Raw genomic sequence first — 26,792 nt, forward strand, 5'->3', positions numbered from 1 at the left:
TTTACCATTTGGGGAACGTCAAGCAAACAAGCACAGCGGGGTAACTGCTGAGGCCACCTGGTGTCGCTCCCCATGGAGTCCTCAGGGTAAGACTCCCGCTTTGCTCAAACAAGAAAAAACACTGCAAAGGTAAATTTTGTTCAAGAAGCCATTAAAAGAAAATCACCACAAAATACAAGCCAAACTGTAGACCACCTCCTGACTACATTAGCCACGTTTAAAAATAATAATAATTCAAAAAAGAGGTTGATTTAGCTGGTTGCTGTTCATACTGAAGGGGAGAGTGTGCACACAAAAACCCTTCTGATGAGGGTGCGTATTCTTTGCATGTTGTAGCTCCTTAAATACTGATAAAAAACGTCAGGTCCCAGATGATGGGATGCCATCCAGAGGGACCTGGACAGGCTGGAGAGGTGGGCCCAAGCCAACCTCATGCAGTTCAACAAGGCCAAGTGCAAGGTCCTACATCTGGGTCGGGGCAATCCCAAGCACAAATCCAGGCTGGGCGGGGAATGGCTGGAGAGCAGCCCTGAGGAGAAGGACCTGGGGGTGCTGATTGATGAGAAGCTCAACATGACCCAGCAGTGTGCGATCACAGCCCAGAAGGCCAACCATATCCTGGGCTGCATCAGAAGTGTGGCCAGCAGGTCAAAGGAAGTGATTCCGCCACTGCTCTGGAGTCCCCAACATAAGAACGACATGGACCTGCTGGAGCATGTCCAGAGAGCCACGAGGGTGATCCAAGGGCTGGAGCACCTCTCCTATGAGGAGAGGCTGAAGGAGTTGGGCTGTTCAGCCTGGAGAAGAGAAGGCTCCAGGGAGATCTTATTGCGGCCTTCCAGTCCCTAAAGGCGGCCTACAGGAGAGCTGAGGAAGGCATGTAGTGATAGGATGAGGGGGAATGGCTTTAAACTGGAAGAGGGCACGTTCAGATTGAACATTAGGAAGAAGTTTTTCACTTTGAGGGTGGTGAGGCACTGGAACAGGTTGTCCAGAGAGGTTGTTTAGGCCCCATCCCTGGAGGTGTTCAAGGCCGGGCTGGACGTGGCCTTGGGCAACCTGGTCTAGTGAGAGGCGTTCCTGCCTATGGCAGGGGGGTTGGAACTTGATGATCTTCAAGGTCCTTTCCAACTCTAAACTATTCTATGATTCTATGATAATAGACACTTGATAAGGGATTACGGTCTAAGTTTCCCAAACTACTGTGAGCAGGAATATGCTGCTTTACAGGCCATCATTTTACCCCGGAGCCGAAGATAAATCAGGAGGAGTGCTTTTATTTCTGCTGATATATTAAGCATGGTTAGAAAAGTAATTCAGTAACACAACTCTTTATGAGACCACTTGGCACAGACACTACACTAATTCTTTCAGTGCTGGTAAATATTTTGAAAATTAAAGGGGATAGATAAACCAAGATGTGAGAAAGCTATCATATTAAAAGGAAAAACTGCATTTTTGGTCTTTGAAGTGGTTTGCAGTCTAAAGGATCTATAGGTAAGCCCTTTTAAAATATAATGAAGTATAAGGAAGCGGTTTTATTTGTTTTCCTCTTACCTTACCACCTCTTCAAAACCAGTCTCTACCAGTCGTAGGATCATTTATTCTATTGAGATGCGCCTGAAAAAACCTCCACAACCAAATTTCAAGACCTGCTTTCGCAGCTTGAATAAAAGGCAAATAGGAAGGAGATGCAAAACAGCTTTTTGAGAGCTGATAGCAGGCAAACCAAAGAAATGTTGTTTTTACTGCGTTCCATCTCATTTTTCAAGTGCGTTTCCCCGGACACTGCATCAATTCTGCTAAACAGAGAAGCAGATGAGCGCTGCTCCGCTTCCTGCTGAACGGTGTATGGCTACAGCCGTAGCCCCAATGCCCCAAAAAAGAACCTTTAACTGAGATTTGGAAAACCCAAAACTCACAGAAAATAATTCTAGAAGCCTGTGTACACGGGTACCCGTTCCAAAATGAACTATAAGCAACAGATGGCATTTTTTCAAACGCTGAAGAAAAAAAACACTCTCGATAGAAATATGGGAAAAACTGCATTGTCCAAACAAACACAATTTTCTGAAATATTTATGAAGTCTCATCTATTTTGGGACAAAACTCAATTTTGTGTAGCCTGGTTCATAAAGTGCAGCAGTGACAGACAAGGGCAAGCTGAGAAATCACGGCGTTTGAAAGACAGAGTCAGTCAACTGTTCCTCACCAAAACCCTGTAAGCAATTATGATTGTTTACTAATTAATTAAGCTAAGTTTTTGAATGAACTCTAATTGACAAAAGTCCACCACAAGGTAAGATGGAAAATATAATAGTGGAAAAAGAATTTTATATTTCGGAACAATTCAATGAGGCTTTTTCCCACGAGAATGTGACATGACTCTTCCTATCAATTTATCAAAATCTGAAAGATTAGCGTGGGAACGGGAAAACTTGTCATTATTTGTTCAGATTATTATTTTTCTTTCTCTGCACTAAGCATCTGATTTCTTTGCAAGTGCTATGGATAAGTTGCTGGCGAGTAGCTTAAAGATCTGCCTTTGGGAACTGCAACATCCACCGCTCTTTGCAGTTTATCCGGAGGGAAGAGATATACTTTAAAATTTTGATTCCTATTGCAATGAAAACATTATATCTAACCTGTAACGTCACAATCCATCTTCTTTTCTCTCCAAGAGGAAGGTTGTTTTTTGCTATTAGCAAACAGTATCTTTAAGGTCAAGTGTTTGGGTTAGCGCACACACAAAAGCTGGAGTGGAACAGCCTCTGTACACGCTGTACCGGCTCCGTATCAAGAAAAAATGCAGAGGAACAGAGCGTCTTTGAAGAAGATGTCATATTCTTCAGTAGCAGGCCACAGCTCACTCAGCTTGGGCTCAAGCCTAAATATGTACAAGAGCAGTTCTGGAAAACCTCCACCGCGTTTCTGTTACATATCTGAAGGGCAATAAAAAAGAATTAAAAAAAAAAATATCTTATTCGTCTCAACTTGTGTTCAGAACGGCGTAGGCAAATCACAGCCATCTCCCAAGAGCGTTGGGGATAAGAATATAGCCGGATTAAATAACGGTAATATATTAAGAATCTTTTCTTGTTATGAATGTTTTAAAAGATACTTCCCTGAAATGGCTTTACGTTTGGTATTTCACTGGCAGAAAACAGATGTAGAATAGGACTATCCGCTTTTTGTTTCGGTTTCTTTTTATATTTCTTCCTTAAAAAACATTGAAAAAATTTACGTCGGTATAAATCAAGAAAAAAAAAAAAAAAAAAGAGTATTTATTTATGTGTTAACCCAAACCCTCTCCTGCTGTTGCTTTTGCAGGATTAAACTCTCAAAAGCCAAACATGAGACCGAAAGCACAGGTTTCCCCTTATCCCAGTGTGTATGCGTTAAAATACAATCTAATTACAAGTTCACCTAACTATCATCACACCGACTCCTTTAACCATCTGACTCACAGCATGTTAAGAATTGATATTTTGTGTCCAGTTTCTGGGTTATTGTTTCTGTAATTAAGCAATTCTGTGGCAGAATTCCTATTTATAAAAACTGATTTAGCGTATGAAACGTGCAATATATTCCCCTCTCTCGCTTAGTTCCTAAACTACAAAGAAATGAAAAATTTAAGGGAAATCACTGGTTACATGAAAGGGAAATAAAAGTTTATCTTTCCAATTATGCCTGTGAAAAACATTAGGGTGACTTTGTAGAATTAAATAAACACGAAAAACAAGCGATTCTTCTAAATTTCTATTGCTTCTAAATAAGAGCCTTCACATGTTTTGACAGGTTTTCCACAAAGTTATTTCCCAGAGAACAAGAATCCTCCACTGTCGATAGAGACAACCAAAATTAAAATTCTCTATTCTACATTTCTTTAAGGCTGCTTTTCAGACCGGGTGATGAGGAAATCAGTTTTCAGCAAGTGGCTTATTTCGCTCCACGTGATGCTGCTTCTGAGCTGCAGGAGAGGAACCAGCCCTGGCAGGGTGTGTTTGGTTTTGAATTTCTGCCTATATCAATCCCTTTTCTTCTCCAAACCTTTTCCTTTTTCACTTCGTAGTAAGACTGTCTTTGAATCTTAACTGCCTCATTCCCTCTAAAATAATTCTCCTTTCCTTCATCCCATCATTCTGTCCCTTGGCCACCCACAGCGCTAATTAACAGCAGCTGCATGACATTGTACTGCCTTCAGCTCTGGAGCCCCCAACATAGGAAAGACATGGACCTGTTGGAGTGGGGCCAGAGGAGGTCATGAAGATGCTCTGAGAGCTGGAGCACCTCTCCTACGAGGAGAGGCTGAGAGAGTTGGGGGTGTTCAGCCTGGAGAAGAGAAGACCCCGGGGAGACCTTATTGTAGCCTTCCAGTGCCTAAAGGGGCTCCAGGAGAGCCGGGGAGGGACTATTTACAAGGGCATGGAGTGATAGGACGAGGGGGAATGGCTTCAAACTGGAAGAGGGGAGATTTAGATGAGATATTAGGAAGAAATTCTTCCCTGTGAGGGTGGTGAGCCCCTGGCGCAGGTTGCCCCGAGAAGCTGTGGCTGCCCCATCCCTGGAGGTGTTCAAGGCCAGGCTGGATGGGGCTTGGAGCAACCTGGGCTGGTGGGAGGTGTCCCTGCCCAGGGCAGGGGGGTGGAACTGGATGATCTTCAAGGTCCCTTCCAACCTAAACCTTTCTATGATTCAATGATTCTATGATTATAGGTAATACTAAGAATAACCTTTAGTGCGAGAATTGCCCACAGCGAGACAGCGCGATACATTGTTCAGGTGGACAATACCTCTCCAAGAAGCCAAATTTTAAGTCGATGGGACCGTGCTTCTGTAACTTGGGCACAACTGGAATGAGTGTGACTCTGCAGAGTTCAAAAAATGGTCCCATTTTAACTCCTTCGTGTTTCAGTTCAGACAGATTTGAGCAGCGATTTGACAGGGGAACAATTTCTTATCTTTTTCAAAATCACTAAGTCTTGGTTTACCTTCACTTCTCTTATTTTCTCTGGCTGTCTTTCCAATTCCAAATCACAGCTATCTGCAATGAAGGAATCTAAAGATCTTTGTTCTGTTATTTTTTTAAATAAATATTTATTACCCTTCGATATAAATGGATTGTGTTTTTTTTTAAAAACAACTCAACGAGTTCTGAAACCTCACTGGTTCGTCTGTAAGTGTAAAATATTTACCTCTCTGTAAAATACAAAGAGAAGTTGGAAATAGAAGGTGAAACATCAAAAACTTCTCATGTTTCACCGGTATCTCATAGAGAAAAAGTAGCGTAAAAGGATTCCAATTCCAATTAAGTATTTAGTACCAAACAGCCTAAAAGGGTCTGAACAGACTTCCTTCTGCAGCCATTTCCTTTACTTTATATGGCTGGATGATAAAAAGAAAAAAAATAGAACGACCGCGATGTTTATAACATATGGCAACATACTTCTGGTTTTTAAGCGCTACATTTTGCAATCAAAACCTTGCTTGAGGAACACTAAAAGTTTGTTTTACTACATTGTTGAAATACATAGCAGTTACAAAAATAAATCCTCCTCTTTGGAGAGCTACTGCCTTGGGTTTTTCCACTCGTCTACGGAGGTTTGACAAACCCCAACCATCCAGAGCAATCACCTTCTTCTGAAAAGCTCTGAACAACCCACTCGTGTGAAGGAGACAGCGGGAAAAGGCTCTAAAGACCAAATCAGCAAAGAAAGATGCTTCGGAAGAGCCGTGCTGTTACTTTTTTCATCCAAGCACTTCAAAATTTGTCATTAGACCGAGTTGAGCAAACGTTGGCTTACAAGGCAGCAATAAACAGTATTTACAGAGAGGTTTGTGAGGGCTTTCTCTTAATATATCACATATTCTACCTACACCTCAGGCCCATCTAAAATCCTGGTGTTGCATCAGGCTTCCAGCTCTCTCAAATGCAACACAAGTAGACGCACAGTAGAAGAATCAGCGTACAAAATTCTACTGCTTGATTTGGGGAGGTGTGAAGGGACCCTGAGATAGCGCTCACCCATTTCTAAAACAAGTTCTCACATCTGGAACGCGGCCTTGGGCAACCTGGTCTAGTGAGAGGTGTCCCCGTCTATGGCAGGGGGGGTGGAACTCGATGATCTTCAAGGTCCTTTCCCACCTAAACCATTCTATGATTCTATGATCTTCTTTAGCACCTTCAGCAAGTTTGCAGATGACACCAAGCTGAGTGGTGCGGTTGACGCACCTGAGGGACGGGATGCCATCCAGAGGGACCTGGACAAGCTTGAGAAGTGGGCCAGTGTGAACTTCATGAGGCTCAACAAGAGCAAGGGCAAGATCCTGCACCTGAGTTGGGGCAACTCCCGGAATCAATACGGGCTGGGGATGAAGGGATGGAGAGCAGCCCTGAGGAGGAGGACCTGGGAGTGTTGGTGGATGAGAAGCTCACCATGAGCCGGCAATGTGTGCTGGCAGCCCAGAAAGCCACCCACATCCTGGGCTGCATCCCCAGCAGCATGGCCAGCAGGGTGAAGGGGGGATTGTGCCCCTCTGCTGTGCTCTGGGGAGACCCCCCCGCAGTGCTGCCTCCAGCTCGGGGGCCACCAACAGAAGAAGGACACGGAGCTGTTGGAGCGGGACCGGAGGAGGCCACAAAAAAAGATCAGGGTGATGAAGCACCTCTGCTATGAGGACAGCCTGAGAGAGTTGAGGTTCAGCCTGGAGAAGAGAAGGTTCCGGGGAGACCTTGTTGTGGCCTTTCAGTACTTAAAAGGGGCTTATAAGAAAGATTGGGACAGAATTTTTAGCAGGACTTGTTGCGATAGGACAAGGGGTAATGGCTTTAAACTAAAAGAGGGGAGATTCAGACTAGATAGAAGGAAGACATTTTTTTTACAATGAAGGTGTTGAAATAGGAGCCCAGGTTGCCCACAGAGGTGGGAGATGCCCCGTCCCTGGAAACATTCCAGGTCAGGTTGGACGGGGCTCTGAGCAACCCGATCTAGTTGAAGATGTCCCTGCTCATGGCAGGGAGGGTTGGACTAGATGGCCTTTAAAGGTCCCTTCCAACCCAAACAATGCTATGACTCTATTCTATGATTAATCATCTTCTATTTTAAGGACACGCGTGTAAGTGGTCTTATCAAAAATGTGTCTTTTGAGTATAAAAATGCAAACAAATGCCATCATTTATACCCTTTACTACAAAATAACAACAATACCCTTAACCTATACAACTATGAAAGGAGGACAGTAAGTAAAAGATATTCATGTTCAAGTTTTGCTTTCTTTAAACGTGTGTAATGACCAAAATAAAGGTCTTTTTAAAACACTTCTGTAGGCGTTTGTATTCCTAATGCCAGAAGTTCTTCCCACTTCTTCCAAATCGCTCTCATGTCTCATAAACCTGAAGAATGAAAGATTTTCAATCAGATGATCATAAGATGCTGCCGCCACACTAAATGTTCTTTTATCTTTTTTAAAAAAAGATAGCAAATTTCACCCTTATTTTCCCAAAGACTGAAAATTTCTAAGTGAAATAAGGCTTAATGCCATCTATAAGAATACCAGACACCAATGACACTTTTGTGGAACTCCTGAACAATGAAAGAAGAACATATTCCTGATGTTCTTCAACGTATTTGTCCAAAAATGCTTCAACCACACTATTCATAGAGTCATAGAATCATCTAGGTTGGAAGGGACTTTGAAGATCATCAAGTCCAACCATCAACCTAACTTGCCAAGTCCACCATTAAACCATGTCCCTCAGCACCACGTCTGCCCATCTTTTAAATACCTTCAGGGATGGCGACTCCACCACTGCCCCAGGCAGCCTGTTCCAGTGCTTGATGACCCTTTTGGTGAAGAAATTTTTCCTAGAATCCAATCTAAACCTCCTCTGGCGCAGCTTGAGGCCAGTTCCTCTCATCCTATCACCTGTTACTTGGGAGCAGAGACTGACCCCCCACTTCACTCCAACCTCCTTTCAGGGAGCTGTAGAGAGCGAGAAGGTCTCCCCTCAGCCTCCTTTTCTCCAGCCTGAACACCCACAGGTCCCTCTGCCGCTCCTCATCAGACATGTGCTCCAGACCCCTCACCAACTCTGTTGCCCTTCTCTGGACACGCTCCAGCACCTCAATGGCTTTCCTGTCGCGAGAGGCCCAAAACTGAGCACAGCACTCGAGGTGGGGCCTCACCAGTGCCCAGTACAGGGGTAAAATTACCTCCCTGGTCCTACTGCCACACTAGTCCTGATACAGGCCAGGGTGCCATTGGCCTTCTTGGCCACCTGGGCACACTGCTGGCTCATGTTCAGGCAGTTGTTGACCAACACCCCCAGGTCCTTCACCACCGGGCAGCTTTACAGACGCTCCTCCCCAAGCCTGTAGCGCTGCACGGGGTTGGTGTGACCCAAGTGCAGGACTCGGCACTTGGCCTTGTCAAACTTCATACCATTGAAGACCACATTATTAAAAACACAATAATTGAAAGACCAACTATTAGTCCTTCATACTAATATAAAGAAGTTTAAATAGATTGAACTTCACCAACATCTTTATCACAGGATTTTAAGATAGTTTCTTCTTTCTGTTTAAGGATAATTTACACAGCATTTTCTCAGAAAAGTTTTCAATTCATTTCAAGGAAAGAACTGATTAAGAATTCGGACAGAAGTGCAGAATTTGGCTATTACTCAATACAAAAGCTTGCTTTAGATTTGGGTTCGGTTGGTTATTTCAGTCTATTCTCAAATCGCTATTTTTGATGATGTAAAAATAGGGGGATTAGGTGGGAGTAATATTCTTAAATTAAAATATAATTCATCTGAAGGAGGGTATGACTAATATTTAGAAAAAGTATTTATAGGCCTTTGGCTCAATACTGGAGTGGAGACAGGCAGATCCAAGAATAACCCGATCTTGAAAATGTTACTTCTGCTCACGAGCCATCAACTCAGAGTAATCAAAAAGGCGGCAATTTAGTGCAAAACACGGCGATTCTCCTATTAAACGCAACTTCGGTTGCTAGAATCCACATACCATACAAAAAACATTAAATTATTATATTGGTTTACCATATATTACCTTCAGTAAACAACATCCTAAAAAAAAATATTTTCTCGTAAAAGCTTATTAGAAGTTTGTTAAAGTAGCCAACAAAAGGATCTAAAAATTCATACACAACAATGAAGTTGTTTAGACTATACAGTAGAAATATTTACAAGAGATGTAAAAATGGAAGAAAACACAGACAAAAAGAATACTGAAGAGACCTAAGCAGTGCTTTTGATGAAAAGTAGGTGGCTTCTGAGTTTCGAAGAAACGTTATGACAAAATAAACTAATTCCCCCCCCCCCCCCAATATTTGACAAATATGGATATATTTCAATTAGGAGTCTTGATTTAATTTGCTAAAAATTTCCCATTCTGCCGATGGGGCATTCAGTTCTCCAGTTCGAGAAGTAATACGCATTTCGGACGTTCACAGCAGTTACCACGAAGCAGTCTTTTTACAGACTACCAGCTAAACGACGTTAATTGCATCACGCTAACTCTATTATGGCCGACCAGTTTATTTGGAAGTGGGTTTAATTTCATTTTTGCATCATTACCAGAGTCATCCGACGATCGCAGGGAAGACTTCCTACATCTTCACGATAGCACGCATTTATGGGAAAACGCTTCTTTCTGGTGGCAGAGCTCTGCATTAAACCAGTTCTTTAGATAATTAAAAAAAAAACAAAACCCAACAGATCGAGCTGCAGCATATCTAACGAGATATTAGGTAGGTAAGCAGAGGACATCTTACATGACCCCCCAAACAGCACGACGTTTATTTACAGTTCGAATATCGTTTACATGGATAGTCAATGAAAGGCTTTTTTGCTACATGTTGGATTGGCTTTTTCGCACGTCAACCTTCGTCAAAGCGTGTTTGCATCACAAGATGCCATTATTTTACCTGAAATACCTAATTATTGTATGAAAAAAGTCCGGTTAGTGCCATGAAAGGGACAGAACAGGAATTATATGACAACGGAACGGCAGACAAATATCACGGACAAAAGATTTTAGACTACAGCTGTTAATTTTACATATTCCTAGAACATTCCTCTTGCTTTAGCTGTTTAGCAAAGCCATGACTAAACCACAGATAATGAAAATAAGGCTGATTTCAGACCGGTACTATCATTTTTCATCCGCTGTAACGCAACTGAAGCCAGAAAATTTAGATTTGTTTCATTACGTGCAAAACACAGCTAATACCGCGGTTCACAGACCTTATTTTACCTACTCTTTAGCCATCCCAAATTTCTAAGATAAATAGAGTCTTTACTTATGAAAGACAATTTCTTCCTAGGGAATAAATGAAGTTGGGGAACCTTTTAACATCTACTCATATCCAAGAGGCAGATCAGGTTGGTTCTGTGTTGGAGAAACTAAAATAACGTCTATTTCTGAAGTACTTGCAGCTTTGAATATGATCAACTGTAACAAGAAGATACAAGTTACACAAAAATTCTTCTTTTTCTTTTCTTTTTTTTTTTTTTTTATTTTGTTGAAACCACTTTTGTAATACTGCTTTTTAATAACCCTCATAATGGCCGAATTAGAAGGACCCCAACTGAAGTCATTCATCCCACATAAAACAAACATTGCTTTTTCTTCTTAGCTTTGTTTTACAAGCTACATTATTTCCAGATGACGCTTGAGGGGCCTAGGAGTTTCAAGAATTAGATGCTTAAATAGACAGCTGCTTTCTATTTACCATATAAATCAAGGCTAAATCAAAGAAGAATCTAAATATCGGACTACATTTAGCCCATTACAGAGCACAAACTGAGAAGGCAAAGAAAAAAGAAACCTAGAAATCGCAGCCCCCAAATGCAAAGTTTCAGTCTCGTGATTAAGGCGAGAGGAAAAACTCATTGACATTCGCAGAATTCCAAGCCTCCGCGTGACGCTAGCTCCGCACAGCAGGTACATTTAACTGGATTGGTAAGGAGCCAGGAGAAGTCAGCTCTGATCGGGAACTCTCCCACTACCACCAGGCTTTGCTACTGCAGACTTTATATATATATATATATTTTTAACACATATATGATATATATATATGGTGTATATATGTATATGCAGATATGATTCTGCCCCTCTACTCCACTCTGGTGAGACCCCACCTGGAGTACTGCCTCCAGCTCTGGAGCCCCCAACATAGGAAGGACATGGACCTGTTGGAGCGGGGCCAGAGGAGGCCATGAAGATGATCAGAGGGCTGGAGCCCCTCTGCTGGGAGGACAGGCTGAGAGAGTTGGGGTGTTCAGCCTGGAGAGGAGAAGGCTCTGGGGAGACCTTATTGTGGTCTTCCAGTCCCTAAAGGGGTTCCAGGAGAGCTGGGGAAGAACTTTTTCCAAGGGCATGGACTGATAGGATGAGGGTTAATGGCTTCAAACTGGAAGAGGGAAGGTTAAGATTAAACATTAAGAAGAAATTTTTCACTCTGAGGGTGGTGACCCCCTGGCCCGGGTTGCCCAGAGCAGCTGTGGCTGCCCCATCCCTGGAGGTGTTCAAGGCCAGGTTGGACGGGGCTTGGAGCAACCTGGGCTTGTGGGAGGTGTCCCTGCCCAGGGCAGGGGGATTGGAACTAGACGGTCTTTAAGGTCCCTTCCACCCTAAACCATTCCATAATTTTATGTCCAAGAGAAGAACTCCAGCAGACAGCAGTGTGGCGACCCCTACCCTGGGTGTTGAGTGATTCTCAAAATGTTCTTGAAAGATTTTTCTAACTACTAAACTTTCATGCCCACCACCAGTAAACAAAAGTTTGGGCTCCCACCGCCACAAAACCCCTTGTCCTTGCGTTGCATCAGGTGATGTTGAAATAAATTCAGAAAGCAAATCAAAAGCTTTGTATTCAACTACAGACCCAAGGGATGACATGTGCCAAACTGTTTGAATCTCAAGCTAGTCCTACATTTCATTTTTTTTCCCTCAATTTTTGCATTAAGCAAATTTTTCTTCTTATGACAGCGAGAAAATTCTGGACCCCTTGACATAAGCTTGCCAAAGTTCATAATTTCCTCTCTTCTCCATCTCCTCCCTCCCTAGAAATAATTAAGGAGAATCCCTCATTACCAACTGCAGTGTGACAAGTGTTGAAGTGCTCGAAAATCACAGACAATGCTATGAAATCCTTAAAATGCCACCGTTTGGGTAGATGGTAGCTCCATCAACAGGTCTGATGTGCTGCTTTCCCAGGGAAGTCAGCATGCCTCCAGTTATGCCGCTAAGTATCTCCGATTTAACAGATTACATTAGGCTGTAATAAAATGACAAAGAAAAAACATTGATGTCTTTACTTAAGTAATTTGTCTTGATTCGAACGGGAAGAAGCAAAATTCTCCGTTTTTTATTACCAGTTTTCTTGTTTGTTAAAAATTTTGGAAACTGGGCTTTCATTGAATGCAAGAAAGTAATAAAAAAACCTAACGGGATTTCTCCCATTTCGTCAAGGCTGGAGATCCTCGTGGACGAGGACAACTTAACTGAAGTGTTTCAAAACAGGTCATCATTGCTACGAAAATAACGCTTAGTAATAAAGCTTATTAAACAACTAGTACATGAAGTAGCCTGAGAATTGGTCTAACCAAGGAACCTGACCCCGAGATGATGGTTTGATGATGGTTCTCCTCTCCTCCTCAACGGCTTCTCCATCCCGCTCCCGAATCCCAACGTATTGAGAAGTCTATCAGGAAAGGACCAAGAAACTGGTCTAGGCTTAATAAACAAAACATTTTTCCTCTTTTTCTTTTTTCAAGTCCAAAAAACCTCAATAAGACCACCATAAAAGCCAACTGGGTCAGTTCCTTATTCTAGTTCACAGCAAGATAGCTGCAGCTTCGTTGGTACACCAGAGCCTTGATGGTAGTCCACAGCAGATACTCACAAAAAGAAGATACAAAAAAAAAAAAAGGAGAATCTCAATATATTCTCAGTACCATGAATAATCAGCAGTTTAGGGACTGTGTATTAGGTCAAAAATTCACAGTAATGAAAACTACGGTGGAAACACCACTACTGCTCGAGCACTCGGGAATTAAGAGATGTCCATCTCATCTCACCTCACCTCCATTTTCTCCTTTTGTGTGCCTGCGTTACGGCATGGGCACACTGTGCCCCAGCACCTCTCCGTCACAGGATGCTCACAAGGGACAGGGCTCGATCCAAGATCACTGATGCTGCCTTTTTCCTTCCATAGCCTTCATAGCCCGAAGAAGGAACATGCAGTATTTTACCATCACTTCTTTTTGGAAGTCTAGCACTCACAAATCACAGAATCCCAGAATGCTCAAGGTTGGAAGGGACCTCTGGAGACCATCCAGTCCCACCCCCTGCCAGAGCAGGAGCACCTACAGCAGTGGCACAGGACACGTCCAGGCGGGCTTGGAATGGCTCCAGAGTGGCAGTCTCCCCCACCTCTCTGGGCAGCCTGTGCCAGTGCTCTGCCACCCTCAAATGAAAGAAGTCCCTCCTCATGTTTAGATGGAACTTCCTATGGGCAAGTTTGTGCCCGTTCCCTCTTGTCCTATCACTGGGCACCACCAACAAAAGACTGTTCCCATCCCCCTGACACCCTCCCTTTAAGGATTTAGAAGCGCTGAGAAGATCCCCCCTCAGTCTTCTCTTCTCCAGACTAAAAAGTCCCAAGTCCCTCAGCCTTTACTCATAAGAGAGATGTTCCAGTCCCCTCATCATCTCTGGGCAGCCTCTGCCAGTGCTCTGCCACCCTCACAGGGAAGAAGTTCCGCCTCATGTTGAGATGGAACTTCCTATGGGCAAGTTTGTGCCCATTCCCTCTTCTGTCACTGGGCACCACTGACAAAAGACTGGTCCCATCTCCCCAGCACCCTCCCTTTAAGGATTTAGAAGCATTGAGAAGATCCCCCCTCAGTCTTCTCTTCTCCAGACTCAAAAGCCCTAAGTCCCTCAGCCTTTCCTCAGCAGAAAGATGCTCCAGTCCCCTCATCACCTTCGTAGCCCTTTGCTGGACCCCCTCCAGCAGTTCCCTGTCCTTCTTGAACCGGGAAGCCCAGAACTGGACACAGCTCTCCAGATGTGGCCTCACCAGGGCAGAGTAGAGGGGGAGGATGACCCCCCTCGACCTGCTGGCCACATTCTTCCTGATGCCCCCCAGGATGCCAGTGGCCTTCTTGGCCACCAGGGCACATTGCTGGCTCATGGGCATCCTGTTGGCCCCCAGGACTCCCAGGTCCCTTTCCACAGAGCTGCTCTCCAGCAGGTCAGCTCCAAACCTGGACTGGTGCATAGGGTTATTCCTCCCCAGGTGCAGTGCCCTACACTTGCCCTTAAATGAGCAGAAAGGCATGTAAAGGAAGGTAAGACCTAGAATAATTTCATGTAGGGTTTAAGCCTTGCGATGCAGGTATGATGAAAATTCATTTTTGGATTTCAAAAGAATTAAAATAATGAGAAATACACTTTTTAAAGCACTGAATGAAACCTACGAAGAGAAGAGCCTACTAAGCAATCCTCCTCCTCCTCTCTAGACATAAACCTGGGCAGAGCAGGCATCCTCGGTGCTATCCCTTTCCTTTAGCTCCCCGCTGGAATGCGGTGGTAGCACCAGCTTCAGGATTACAGACGCTAAAGTCATCTCTGTTCCCAGATTTTTCCCTATTCTTACAGGCAACACAAACACGGGCTTTCAGAAGCAGAATATGCTCGAGTAAATGAAATCTGGCCTCAACTTCTATTAAGTCAACTGCCTTTGCCTCAGATTGAGCTGGAAGACGAACAATTAGGAGGAAAAAAAAGGAAACCCAAAAAAAAGCGCCGTGCATGAAAGCATACCTTCTTCTTTCCAAATACACTCAATGAACTTCAGCGATTTTACTCTCCCCTACAGCAATCTTTCCAACTGCTGTCCTTCTCCCCTCCCTCCCGACGTCACACCGACAATAAAAGGGAAGAAATTCAGTGAAGCGTCAAAGTCCGCAGGCTGCGCTCCGGAGAGCTTCCCCAGCACGGCTCCAGAAACGGCATTTCTCAGCTGGCTCCATCTAAAAGGGATAACTACGTACAGAGAGCACCTTGGATCTTTCCTTAACTGCAGTGTAGTTCACATCCTGTAAGTCAAAAAGAAGTCTAAAATTTCTAAAAGAGTTTTCAAGCCCCAAATTCTTACACACTCCAAAATATATACACATACATATGTTCACATACATGTAAATATATGCCTATGCATGTGCACATATATATTTATTTGTACGTGCTCTTTTACAAACACGTTTCATGCCATTTTCTTTCCTCTGAACAGTGGGGATGGTAATTTCTTTGTCTAAGAAAGACAATATAAGGGTGTCTTTCTCCTTCTGATGATGGGCCACGTACCGCTGTCGGCGCTGCATTAGGGATAAAAGTGAGTATTAAAAATTTCAGCCCTATTCTGTAGGCATCTGAAGATGCTTGACAGTAATTTCATCAAGACCCCACGATACCTCGGAGGTTAGTTTCAAAACACACAGCCTTTAGCAGCAATTCCAGCTTACAGAGCCCCTGTGCCCATAAACCCTGTCCCAAACACTCACTCTGGGCTGGGATACTGCATGTGATGCAGAACCAGCTCATGGTATAGTGTGGTATGATCTAGAAGCACAGTATGGTTTCGGTTGGAAGAGAACTTAAAGATCATCTCATTCCAACCCCTCTGCCATGGGCAGGGACACCTCCCCCCAGCCCAGGTTGCTCCAAGCCCCGTCCAACCCGGCCTTGAACACTCCCAGGGATGGAGCAGCCACAGCTTCTCGGGGCAACCTGCGCCGGGGGCTCACCACCCTCACAGGAAAGAATTTCGTTGTGATATCTAACCCAAATCTCCCCTCTCTCAGTTTAAAACCACTCCCCCTCATCCCATGGCTCCCCTCCCTGACCAAGAGTCCCTCCCCAGCTCTCCTGGAGCCCCTTTAGGGACTGGAAGGGGCTCTAAAGTCTCCCCGGAGCCTTCTCCAGGCTGAACACCCCCAAAGTATGATACAGTATGATACATCTCTCGTATGAAAAACCATCACCTCCACCAAAGCAGCCTCTCTTTGCCCTGAAAGCCAACTAAAGCCCCACAGCTCTCCAGGACAGCTTAATAAAGAGCTACAAGACCACAGGAAGGATTTGAATACGCAGCAGTGTAATTGCTTAAGCTGGAACCAGGCATGACATCGGGGTTAATCTCCTCCAAGAAACACAGCCCCAAGAGCATCATCAATCAGAACACTCAAAAACGCTCAATGTATCCAAAATATTGCAGTCCTCACAAGTGTGGAAGCCCCTACACCATGAGCCACTATTCCTTGAGACACAAACCCATGGGAAAGGGCCACCAAATTCTCTCCAAGGTGTTTGAAGTCTTGGGGGCTCTAAGTCATTTGTGCCCAAACAGAGGAAAGAGCTTTATCCAGCTTGTCTATTACCTTACCAGGAAAACAGAAGTGGGATCTCCTGCTCTTTAACCAAAACCTAATTTGGGGGGGTTCTCCTGAAGTGTTTCAAGTTCCAAAAATGAAAGCTCAGATCATAGAATGGTTTGGGTTGGAAGGGACCTTAAAGATCATTGAGTTCCAACCCCCCTGCCAAGGGCAGGGACACCTCCCACCAGCCCAGGTTGCTCCAAGCCCCATCCAACCTGGCCTTGAACACCTCCAGGGATGGGGCAGCCACAGCTGCTCTGGGCAACCTGAGCCAGGGGCTCACCGCCCTCACAGGAAGGAATTTCTTCCTAATATCTCATCTAAATCTCCCCTCTTCCAGTTTGAAGCTATTCCCCCTCGTCTTATCACTCCATGCCCTTGTAAATAGTCCCTCCCCAGCTCTCCTGCAGCCCCTTTAGGTACTGGAAGACCACTATAAGGTCTCCCTGGAGCCTTCTCTTCTCCAGGCTGAACACCCCCAACTCTCCCAGCCTGTCCTCCCAGCAGAGGAACTCCAGCCCTTGGATCATCTTCGAGGCCTTCTCTGGCCCTGCTCCAACAGGTCCGTGTCCTTCTTATGTTGGGTGCTCCAGAGCTGGACGCAATATTCCAGGTGGGGTCTCCCCAGAGTAGAGCAGAGGGACAGAATCTCCTCCCTCGCCCTGCCGGCCACGCTTCTTTTGACTATTATATCAAATTATCTTTTTAGGTACTTTTATACTTAGAGAAATACGCCAGTAAAGTCTCAGGCAGGCATGTCCTGGAACACGTATTAACATGGAAAGTAAAACAGTTGTTACATTTTCATCCTCAAAAAAATGCCGAACAACTGATAAATCAACTTTTTTTTTTTTTTTTTTTTTTTTTTTTTTTTTTTTTTTTTTACACACAGTATTGCAGTGAGAGTTCAAATGAGTACAAACCAAAGATACTTCAAGTACTACAAGGATATTATTCATGTCCTTGGAAGCCGTCTCCTTCTTGTCCCGAAACTAGAGATTTTCCAACAAGCCGTGCAATTAAATTACAAAATTGTCGCCTATTTGTGGGTATTGGCTCAGTAAACTGAAGAGGACTGTACGTATTCCCGTGTTCAGAACGTACCGATTTGTCCCCACGGCTGCAGCACTCCCCCCCAAAAAGGCTCACCAGGAATTGTTTTCCGACGTTTTTAGAGAATCGGTTTCAATCATTTGGAGGCATTTTAACATACCGGGGATGCCAAAGCCCCGCTCTTCAAAATAATGGTTTTAAGTGTATGATTTAAACATGCTGAAATACAAACGGCTTGCGAATTGCAAGCTGACAGGGTACAGTAAGTCTCTCAGCTCGGAATAGTTACGGTTTTGCTTTGCCATTTGTAAGTGTAATATTTATATATTTTTTTAAAAAAGACTTTTCAGACATGACATCATTCATACAGGTTCCTGTATTTTGGTGTCGGTGGTTGCTTAGCCGTCCCGAGTTTTGATAAATCTTTGCAGATTTCGGGATGTGCCACTTCTATTTTCAAGCGCTTACTAAAAACATTAAGTTCGATACTCACATAATCAGGAAGCGGAGAGTCATTTGAACCGAGGGAACCTCGTAAGGACTGAGTGGCTTGCTCCAACACTTTGTTGTGTTTTTTAGACAACAAAGAAAACAAACTGGAGGGGCAAAAAGGAAAAAAAAATTAAAAATAAATTCACAATAATGTTCTGAAATAGATTATCCAGTTAGATGAGATGTTCTCTTAAATACACCAACTCGAATATGGAAAATTTTAAAATGCAATGCACAATAGTTACAGAACTTCTTTATTTTACCATCTGGGCTAAGCAACAGCAGAATTTGAATTTAAAATATTCTATACAATAAATGACGTGAAGAACATCATATGTTCCTGGTTAAATGCTTAAAAGTCAAACTGGAACAGAAGTAATCGTATACATGCAATTTTAATTCATAACCAGTATGCGTTCGCTGAAATGCCATTTTTAAGCGCAGCACCTCATGCAATATATCCTTAAGCATCTTATGTATTATTTGTTTCAATAACCTATTTGCTTAATACAGGAAGAATCCAAATATATGACAGAAGTTTGGGGTATCTGAAGGCTGAGTTTTTGCATTCTAATCGTCTATGTTCTTTTCAAATTTATTTTAGCTTAAGTCAAGGAATAAAGCGTCACCTCAGCTTTATAAATAACCTGTGAGATCAGAAGTCCATATACATACAGAGAAATAAACATTTTTTTCTGTGCATTTTGAAGAAAAACCCAACACGGCAATGACACTCATAGGGGCTGGTACAACCTGATATACAAGGAGGACCTAACTTGACTGAACAGTGGAAGGAGAGCTGAGAAGGAAGCCGAAGCAGTGGACAAAGGCCACCAGCTAGCGCTCAGCAGCTTCAAGAAGTCTCATATTTCTGTAAAGCCACTGCATACCTCAAACATGGCTTTCAATTCCCAGATAACCCGCTTTTCCTGCTCCCCATCTTGGTACAGATCATATGTTTTAAGGATTTCTGTATTTAAAAACATTCCTCTGGTTTCTTTTTCACAGAATCACAGAATCTTCGAGATTGGAAAAGACCTGTAAGATCATCAAGTCCAATCCTTAACCTCACGCTGACCAGCCCACCACTAAACCATGTCCCTCAACACTGTATCTACACGACCCTTAAATACCTCCAGGGATGAGGACTCCACCACTGCCCTGGGTAATGCGTTCTGATGCCCAATGACCCTTTCAGTAAAGAAATTCTTCCTAATATCCAATCTAAGCTTCCCCTGACGCAACTTGAAGCCATTTCCTCTTGTTCTATCACCTGTTACTTGACAGAACAGGTCAACTCCCACCTCTCTGCAACCTCCTTTCAGGGAGCTGTAGAGAGCGAGAAGGTCTCCCCTCAGCCTCCTCTTCTCCAGCCTGAACACCCACAGGTCCCTCAGCCGCTCCTCATCAGACGTGTGCTCCAGACCCCTCACCAACTCCGTTGCCCTTCTCTGGACACGCTCCAGCACCAAAATGTCCTTCTTGTGGTGAGGGGCCCAAAACTGAACACAGCACTCAAGATGTGGCCTCACCAGTGCCCAGTACAGGGGTAAAATTACCTCCCTGGTCCTACTGGCTACACTATTCCTGACAGAGGCCAGGATGCCATTGGCCTTGTTGGCCACCTGGGCACACTGCCGGCTCATGTTCAGCCGGCTGTTGACCAACACCCCCAGGTCCTTCTCTGCTGAGCAGCTTTCCAGCCACTTCTCCCCAAGCCTGTAACTCATACAGTTCGCCTTGGCCCATCAATCTCGTCTGCCTAAATCCCTCTGCAGGGCCTCCCTACCCTCAGGCAGATCACCACTTCCACCCAGCTTGGTGTCATCCACAAACTTACTGAGGGTGCACTCGATCCCCTCATCCAGGTCATTGGTAAAGATGTTAAACAGGACTGGCCCCAGTACCGAGCCCTGGGGGACACCACTCGTGACCGGCCGCCAACTGGAATCAACTCCATTTACCACCGCTCTCTGGGCACAGCCTTCCAGCCAGATTTTTACCCAGCAAAGTGTATGTCCATCCAAGCCACGAGCAGCCAGTTTCTCCAGGAGAACGCTGTGGGAAATGGTGTCAAAGGCTTTACTAAAGTCCAGAAAGACAACATCCACAGCTTCTCCCTCATCCACTAAGTGGGTGACCACGTTGTAAAAGATCAGGTTAGTCACTACAGGCTCCGGTTGGTACACTACAGGTTCCAAAACTCCTATCAGGCTTTCCTAGGATGACCGCGTTGGTCCGTAGAGGGTAAAAAGGTTGGATTGACAAATAAGCACCAACAAAACTCACTAACACCCAAGCACGCTGCTCTTGGGAGTTGGTCTCTCTTGCTGTTGGGATGAGGAGCAGTGGCAGACTCCTCGTTCACCAGATTTAGTTGCAAAATATCGAAGCCAGTTTTGTAATGAAAAAAAATTAACTACCTCAGTGTTATATTCTACATAGCTTCTATTTCTTGGAACTGGAGGACAGCTTCAGCGCTCGGAGGCACGTGCTTGGAAAGCTTTTCTGCCTCAAGAAATGACGCTCAGCATTTGAAGAAGTCCTCAATTTTTTTTTTTTTTTTCTACTTAACATATATCGTTGCTATTGTATCTTTCACAGATAGGAAAGTAGGAGTAGATTCCTTGGCATATCAGTGCTTGTCCCCTCATTGCTAGTCAAGAGCCTCAGGAAAAGGCTTTTCCAACACTTCTCACCGCCATAAGGAATTAGTTACACTTCTTAAGCCCAAATCTTACCCCTTGAGAGCCAACTCAATAAATTCCATCATTTCCCAACACCTCTTCAGTCAGATACTTCTTAGAACAGATTAACAGCTTCCTTTTAAGGACAAACTTCACCATGCTTAAGGCATCTAATGAACCCATGGGAGAACCCTTGGGTAGGTTATACCATCCTCAAGGTTCAGCCCGTGTCTGCCAGCATGAGGAACGGGCTCGAGGTGGCACGGCCAAAACCAGTGGTGGTCCTGCGGTTGCCCGACTCCCAGTCCCACCAGGACACAATCACTGGGGCGGTGATAATCGCAACTGGACTGACACGGCAAGATGAAGTTACAAGACCTCGGTGGTGGTTACGAGGGTTGGGAATATTTGGTGTTTGCAGGGTAACACAATATATTTGACGTTATGAAAACCAGAATCTTATTTCTTCCTTCGTGCTATGCAACGCAGACTCGACAAGATGTGTCATTCCTGGGACCAAACGCCAACCTCCCATTAATTCACAGCTATTAGTCAAAGCCCCCTAAGGACATTCCCTGTTAAAAAGAAGCAACACAGAAATAAGACATACTAGTAGGCTTTCCATCTTTTTCCCCTCCGTAATCAGCCTATATCTTTGTTCAAATCAAAATCTGGATTCGCAAACCGGTCCTTGGCCTGAAACAGCGGCACTGCTTTTCGAATCACTGGTATTTTTGAAGGCTCAGCGTTCAGAGCTACTGTCATCAGCACCATCTAGTGCTGCGGAGACAGAATAATCGGTTAAAACCAACCTGGTGATGCATATGGGGGGGTTGCAGCAAGAACAGGTTAAATCCGGTGCCTGCTTTAGAAGATAGACATAATTTCACAGAGAGGAAGAATTTGGAAGAAAAAGGATTTCCTAACAAATATACTCTTCTCCAAAATACTTAAAGCTTTTTGGCCATCAAGGAAATTGAAATATAAACAAAGAAGTGGGATCGGGATTTTGAAAAGTGCATTTATTCAACACACGTGAAGAGGAAAACGTACGTACATTGGTATTCCGCGTGGAATTGGAATAGCGAAGAGCCAACTTACTTTCTCTGACAGAAATGCAGAGAACTGGGGAAAAAAAGGAGAAGGGAAAAGGATAGAAGATTATATCTTTATATCCTATTTTTGCTTCCTTAAATATTTTCCTTTTTTTTTTTTTTAATTAAGTGCAATGTAAGTAAACTAGAGTGCTTGTTTACAGCATAAGCGACTCCTTGGTGGCTGATTTCTATTTCCAAAGCAGCAGCGAGGGGGTACGCTCTATCATACGTTGTCTTTGGCACTGGGGCTCCCTCCTCACCAAGTTTTGCTTTCCTGCCACATCTCATCACATTCGCACCCGGGCTGAGACACCACTTGGTGGGACCGCTGCCCAGAACAGCAATATTCAGGTTAAAAAACCCCCAATGCCACTCTCTTCTTCAGAAATCGGTTCTCCTTCTTGAAGAACCGTCCCGTAGAAGAGCACGAGGGCAGGGACACGGAGGCAGGAATTTTTCATACTAAGAGTAAAAACATATAGAACCGCACCCCTGAGCCAACTCAAAAAGCTCCACAGAAACACTACAACCAAACCAGAAAAAAAATTAAGGCCAGATACTGTGATTAACTGATGAATTTGGAGCTCTGAAGGAAGCAGAGTTGCCTCCTGAAATGGTGGAAAGCTTCACCACCAAGTAAGTCACTTCTTATTATGTCCCTCTCTCTACCTTTGAAAACCACCTCGATAAACAGCAACTTCATTTTTAAAGGACGGGAGCAGATTTAATTACAGTCCTCAAAAGGCATTTGCATGAAATTTCGCTCCTAAACATCTTTTATCATCGCCAAACGTTGCCTTCTAAAGACGACGCATGATTTTGTGGCAGTCACGTCGTCAGCGCCTGGAAGGTTTTGGGTTTTATTTGGATTTTTAAGGCATGAATAATGCAATTTTAAAAAGGCAATGATGTTTTACAACAAGGTCATTCCCCTTTCCCACAACAAGGTACACGAGACAAGTGCCAGTTCACGCAGAGGTGGAAATTTAAGACCGTCTCCCACATTTCCCTCACGTGTCTTAGTCACACTTCTCTATTTGCCCCATTAAAAATCAAGCTGAGATCAAATTGAAAAATACGTATACTACGCGGTCACAGAGGGCAACCTGCACAGGTTGACAAGAATACAGAGTTTTCTACCAAAATACTTTTCCTCTTTCTTCCGTTCTTCTCCATTGACTGTCAGACAGGCTTCGGAGCTCAACAGCCCTTTGATCTCACTCACTATGGACTTTTTCTAATAATAACCAATTATTTTCAGAACAATGACAACATCTTGGTACCTCAATCCCATCTCTCGCTCCCAGAAGTATTTACGGACCATTGTTTAGCAACCAAAATATTAGGTCGGAATAACAGCAAGATAAACTTAACATCTGGAATCTGTTAGAGATGATCAAACCACACCATGGATGAGCTCAACAGACGAGGAAGACTCAAGGTTGAACAACAATCTCAAGGTCTTGTGTTTCTGATATTTAGGAATTCAGAAAGCATCGGTTTCTTAACTCCCTCTATACAGATGAAGTTTTAAATTTAACGCAAGGCAGAACCCTCAATCAATAAAGAAATTATTACAGACGAAACAGTCGCTTAAATACCAGTGATTTGATTATGTGTTATTTGCACACACAATAAAATTCAAACCAGTAATACGTGAATGTAACGCTCACAAAAAGCCAATTCCACATAGCCTGTGGATCCAAAAAGAAAAAAAAAAAAGCCAATAATAGGAACTCATTTAACAACTTTCTTCTTGGTCAACCAAAAATCACAAGCCAACAATTAAAAAAACAAAAAAAACAAACAATAAAGAACTCTGCAGAAAGTCTCATTTACAGCAGATTGAAACAGTTTATAAAGTATACTTCTCACAAAGAAAAAAATGAATGCATAAAACGGAACTTTTATAATTAAAAATGAGAAAAAAAAGATAAGGGAATTAAAACGAGCACTTGAAAGTAAATCCAAAATTAGAATTTGCCCCAAACTGCAGCTTTCTGAAAGTTTTGGACAATGAGACGGAAAGGTACCACTGTACTACATTTTAAGAAAATAAATAGGATGACACAAGATAATGCTGTGCCAGCCAGTCCTGAGCGTAATAATCATAGAATGGTTTAGGTTGGAAGGGACCATCCAGTTCCAACCTCCTGCCCTGGGCAGGGACACCTCCCCCCAGCCCAGGTTGCTCCAAGCCCCATCCAACCTGGCCTTGAACACCTCCAGGGATGGGGCATCTACCACCTCTCTGGGCAACCTGGGCCAACGTCTCACCACTCTCACAGTCAAGAATTTCTTCCGAATATCTCATCTAAATCTTCCCTCTTCCAGTTTTTAAAGCCATTCCCCCTCGTCCTATCAAATGAAATAATAATCATGAAATAGCGATCGTGAGTCCTATCATGAAATAGCGATCGTGAGACTCATTCAAAGGAGGTTATTCCCGGCATAGAAAACCAGACCTTGTGGAGCACACTTATTTTTTTTTCAATAAGATTAGAAATAAGATAAAGCACCTCTGTTGTAACAGGCTTCTACACGTCATTTATATGACTTTGTTCCACCTGGGATTTTTTTTTTTTAAGAAACCTGAATGATAAAAAGCAACACGGCACATGTTAATATGAACTGAAAATCAGACATGCGAACAGGTTGAAAACCCTTCAGATTTCTATCTTGAAATGAGTTTTCTTAATAGGGCCAAAGAGGAATATATATATTCTTGGCCCTTCTAAATGCCAATAGGTATTTAACATTTGCTAAAGCTACCGAAGTACTTTCAATGATACAGAGATGATATATAAGATGACGCATACCGTCGACATACTTCAATGCTAAAGAAATATTATGGTTAAACTTTGCAAATGGCACATTCATTACAGGAGTGTCAAATAAAGAGAAAAGGGCACTTTTATGAAATTTTTCTGTACCTTTCAAGAAACTGGACGCAAAATAAGCTTCTTGTGATTTAACAAAGCCAAACCCAAAGGTATAATTTTAGCAGCAAAGAGCCCAACACGCTCCATAAGTGTGAAGGTGCTCTGGGAGAGACAACTAAAGATGACCAGAACCAACAAAGAGCTGCCAATAACGCAATAAAGCTGCTGAAGGAGTAACTGTCTTTGGTGTTAACAAAAATATCCAGTGAAGTTTTGTCCTACAGCACCTGCCACTGGTGTCCCACGTGCAGATTTCCCAACCGTGGTTTGAAAACGCAAAGGTTCAGAGATGGATCAGGATATTCATTATTAAAGCAGAAAACACACCTCTCCTTGAAACGCTCGAGAAACTCGATTATTTCATGGATTTGAGAAAAGATGAAAGGGTGATTTGACCAAAATGCAAAACTGGAGAAAAGTTTGTTAACAGCGGATATGTCAAGCTATCAGAAGGAAAAGAAAAACAAAACAAAACAAAACAAAACAAGTTTTAGTGAATCAGAAACAAAAGTACTGGTTGCACGGGCACAGCTCTCTTACAGAGGTGGTGGAAAACAGGTGTGAAGCACAATAAATTCTATTTACACTGTCAGGGCTCTCACGAGGGGAAGCCTTATGCATCTCTTCTACCACACTTCGGGAGCAGGAGGAGGTTGCCCTTCCAAAACAAAAGTCAAAGCCAGCTCACCTATGTCACACCACCATCCTCAGGCTCTGGTAGACCTCTTTCACTTGGTCCTTGAAGCTCTGCAGGTCACCACCAGCAGACAGAAGAGCTGGACCAAGATTCCTCCTAAACCGCATCCAGGTTTTATGCCAAAAGACAATGGGGAATTACAGAGAGCCTGCACTCAGGCTGAGTCCAGATATGGGAATGACAGACAGACACGGTCTTGGGGACAACCCTTGGCTTCAGGCTGTTCCTGGAGCCACTCTACAGCAGGGAGAAGAGGCATGGCCATGTACAGCATAGCCTGGCTCTACCGGGGAGGGTAGTTAACCAGTTGGGACAGTGATTACAGGATGACAGAATGGTCAGGGTTGGAAGGGACCTCTGGAGCTCTCCCAATCCCACCCCCTTGCCAGAGCAGGGGCACCTCCAGCAGTGGCACAGGACACGTCCAAGCGGGTTTGAAATGGCTCCAGAAGGGGAGACTCCCCCACCTCTCTGGGCAGCCTGTGGCAGTGCTCTTCCACCCTCACAGGAAAGAAGCCCCTCCTCATGTTGAGATGGAACTTCCTACGGTCAAGTTTGTGCCCATTCCCTCTTGTCCTGTCACTGGGCACCACTGAACAAAGACTGTTCCCATCCCGCCGGCACCCTCCCTTTAAGGATTTAGAAGCATTGAGAAGATCCCCCCTCAGTCTTCTCTTCTCTAGACCAAAAAGCCCTAAGTCCCTCAGCCTTTCAGTGATGGAAGTCTTTAAACCAAGACTGGATGTTTTCCTAAGAGCTACGTCCTAGTTCAACCACAGAAATTTCAGCCCAGGAGAAAGAATTAATTGCATCTTTGGTCTGTGTTATGTTCAAGGTCAGACTATGCATTTGAAGTGGTCTCTGCTGGTCCTCCATGCATTTTGGTTATGGTCCCACTGCATCAAGAGATGGAACACAACTGCATAACTTCCATACATTTTCACTTCTTTTTTCTCCCACGTTGCATAATCTGATGAAAGACGCAGACAACAAATCCTCTTGGAGACAACTCAATTCACTGTATATGTGGCTTTTGTGGTATTAAAAAAAAAAAAAAAAATCCGGCAAAGGTAAAACTAGTGAAGGTATCTCCGGGATTAAATTCTTGCATTAGCATGCTGGTGTGTCAGCACCGTTACAGGCAAAAAGAGTAACGCATCTGTCACTTGTGCCATCTTCTGTAATTAACAAGTTCAATAAAACATGCAATTTCATAAACCTTGAGGAAAATTTGAAGCGGTTTAGGTGTGTATTCAGACAGACAGGAAGTGACACTTGCTCGGCATACGGACAGGACAGTTTCTGTCAGAGATTCCCCCACCGATGGCTCAGGGTCACAACACGTCAGACGTTCCA

General features: G+C 43.8%; 1 protein-coding gene across 3 annotated transcripts in view; it reads right to left on the reverse strand.

Annotated features, from left to right (window-relative positions):
- Positions 1–26,792, reverse strand: part of DYM (dymeclin) — a 244,951-nt gene that overhangs the window by 61,832 nt on the left and 156,327 nt on the right. For all 3 annotated transcript variants that reach the window (XM_082497723.1, XM_082497722.1, XM_082497724.1), the window contains exon 13: positions 18,015–18,117. In XM_082497723.1, coding sequence (XP_082353849.1) covers positions 18,015–18,117 — 103 coding nt within the window. The remainder of the gene's footprint in view (positions 1–18,014; positions 18,118–26,792) is intronic.

The sequence above is a fragment of the Vanellus vanellus genome (genome assembly GCF_965231255.1).
Source record: "Vanellus vanellus genome assembly, chromosome: Z".
In the NCBI taxonomy this organism is placed as follows: Eukaryota; Metazoa; Chordata; class Aves; order Charadriiformes; family Charadriidae; genus Vanellus; species Vanellus vanellus.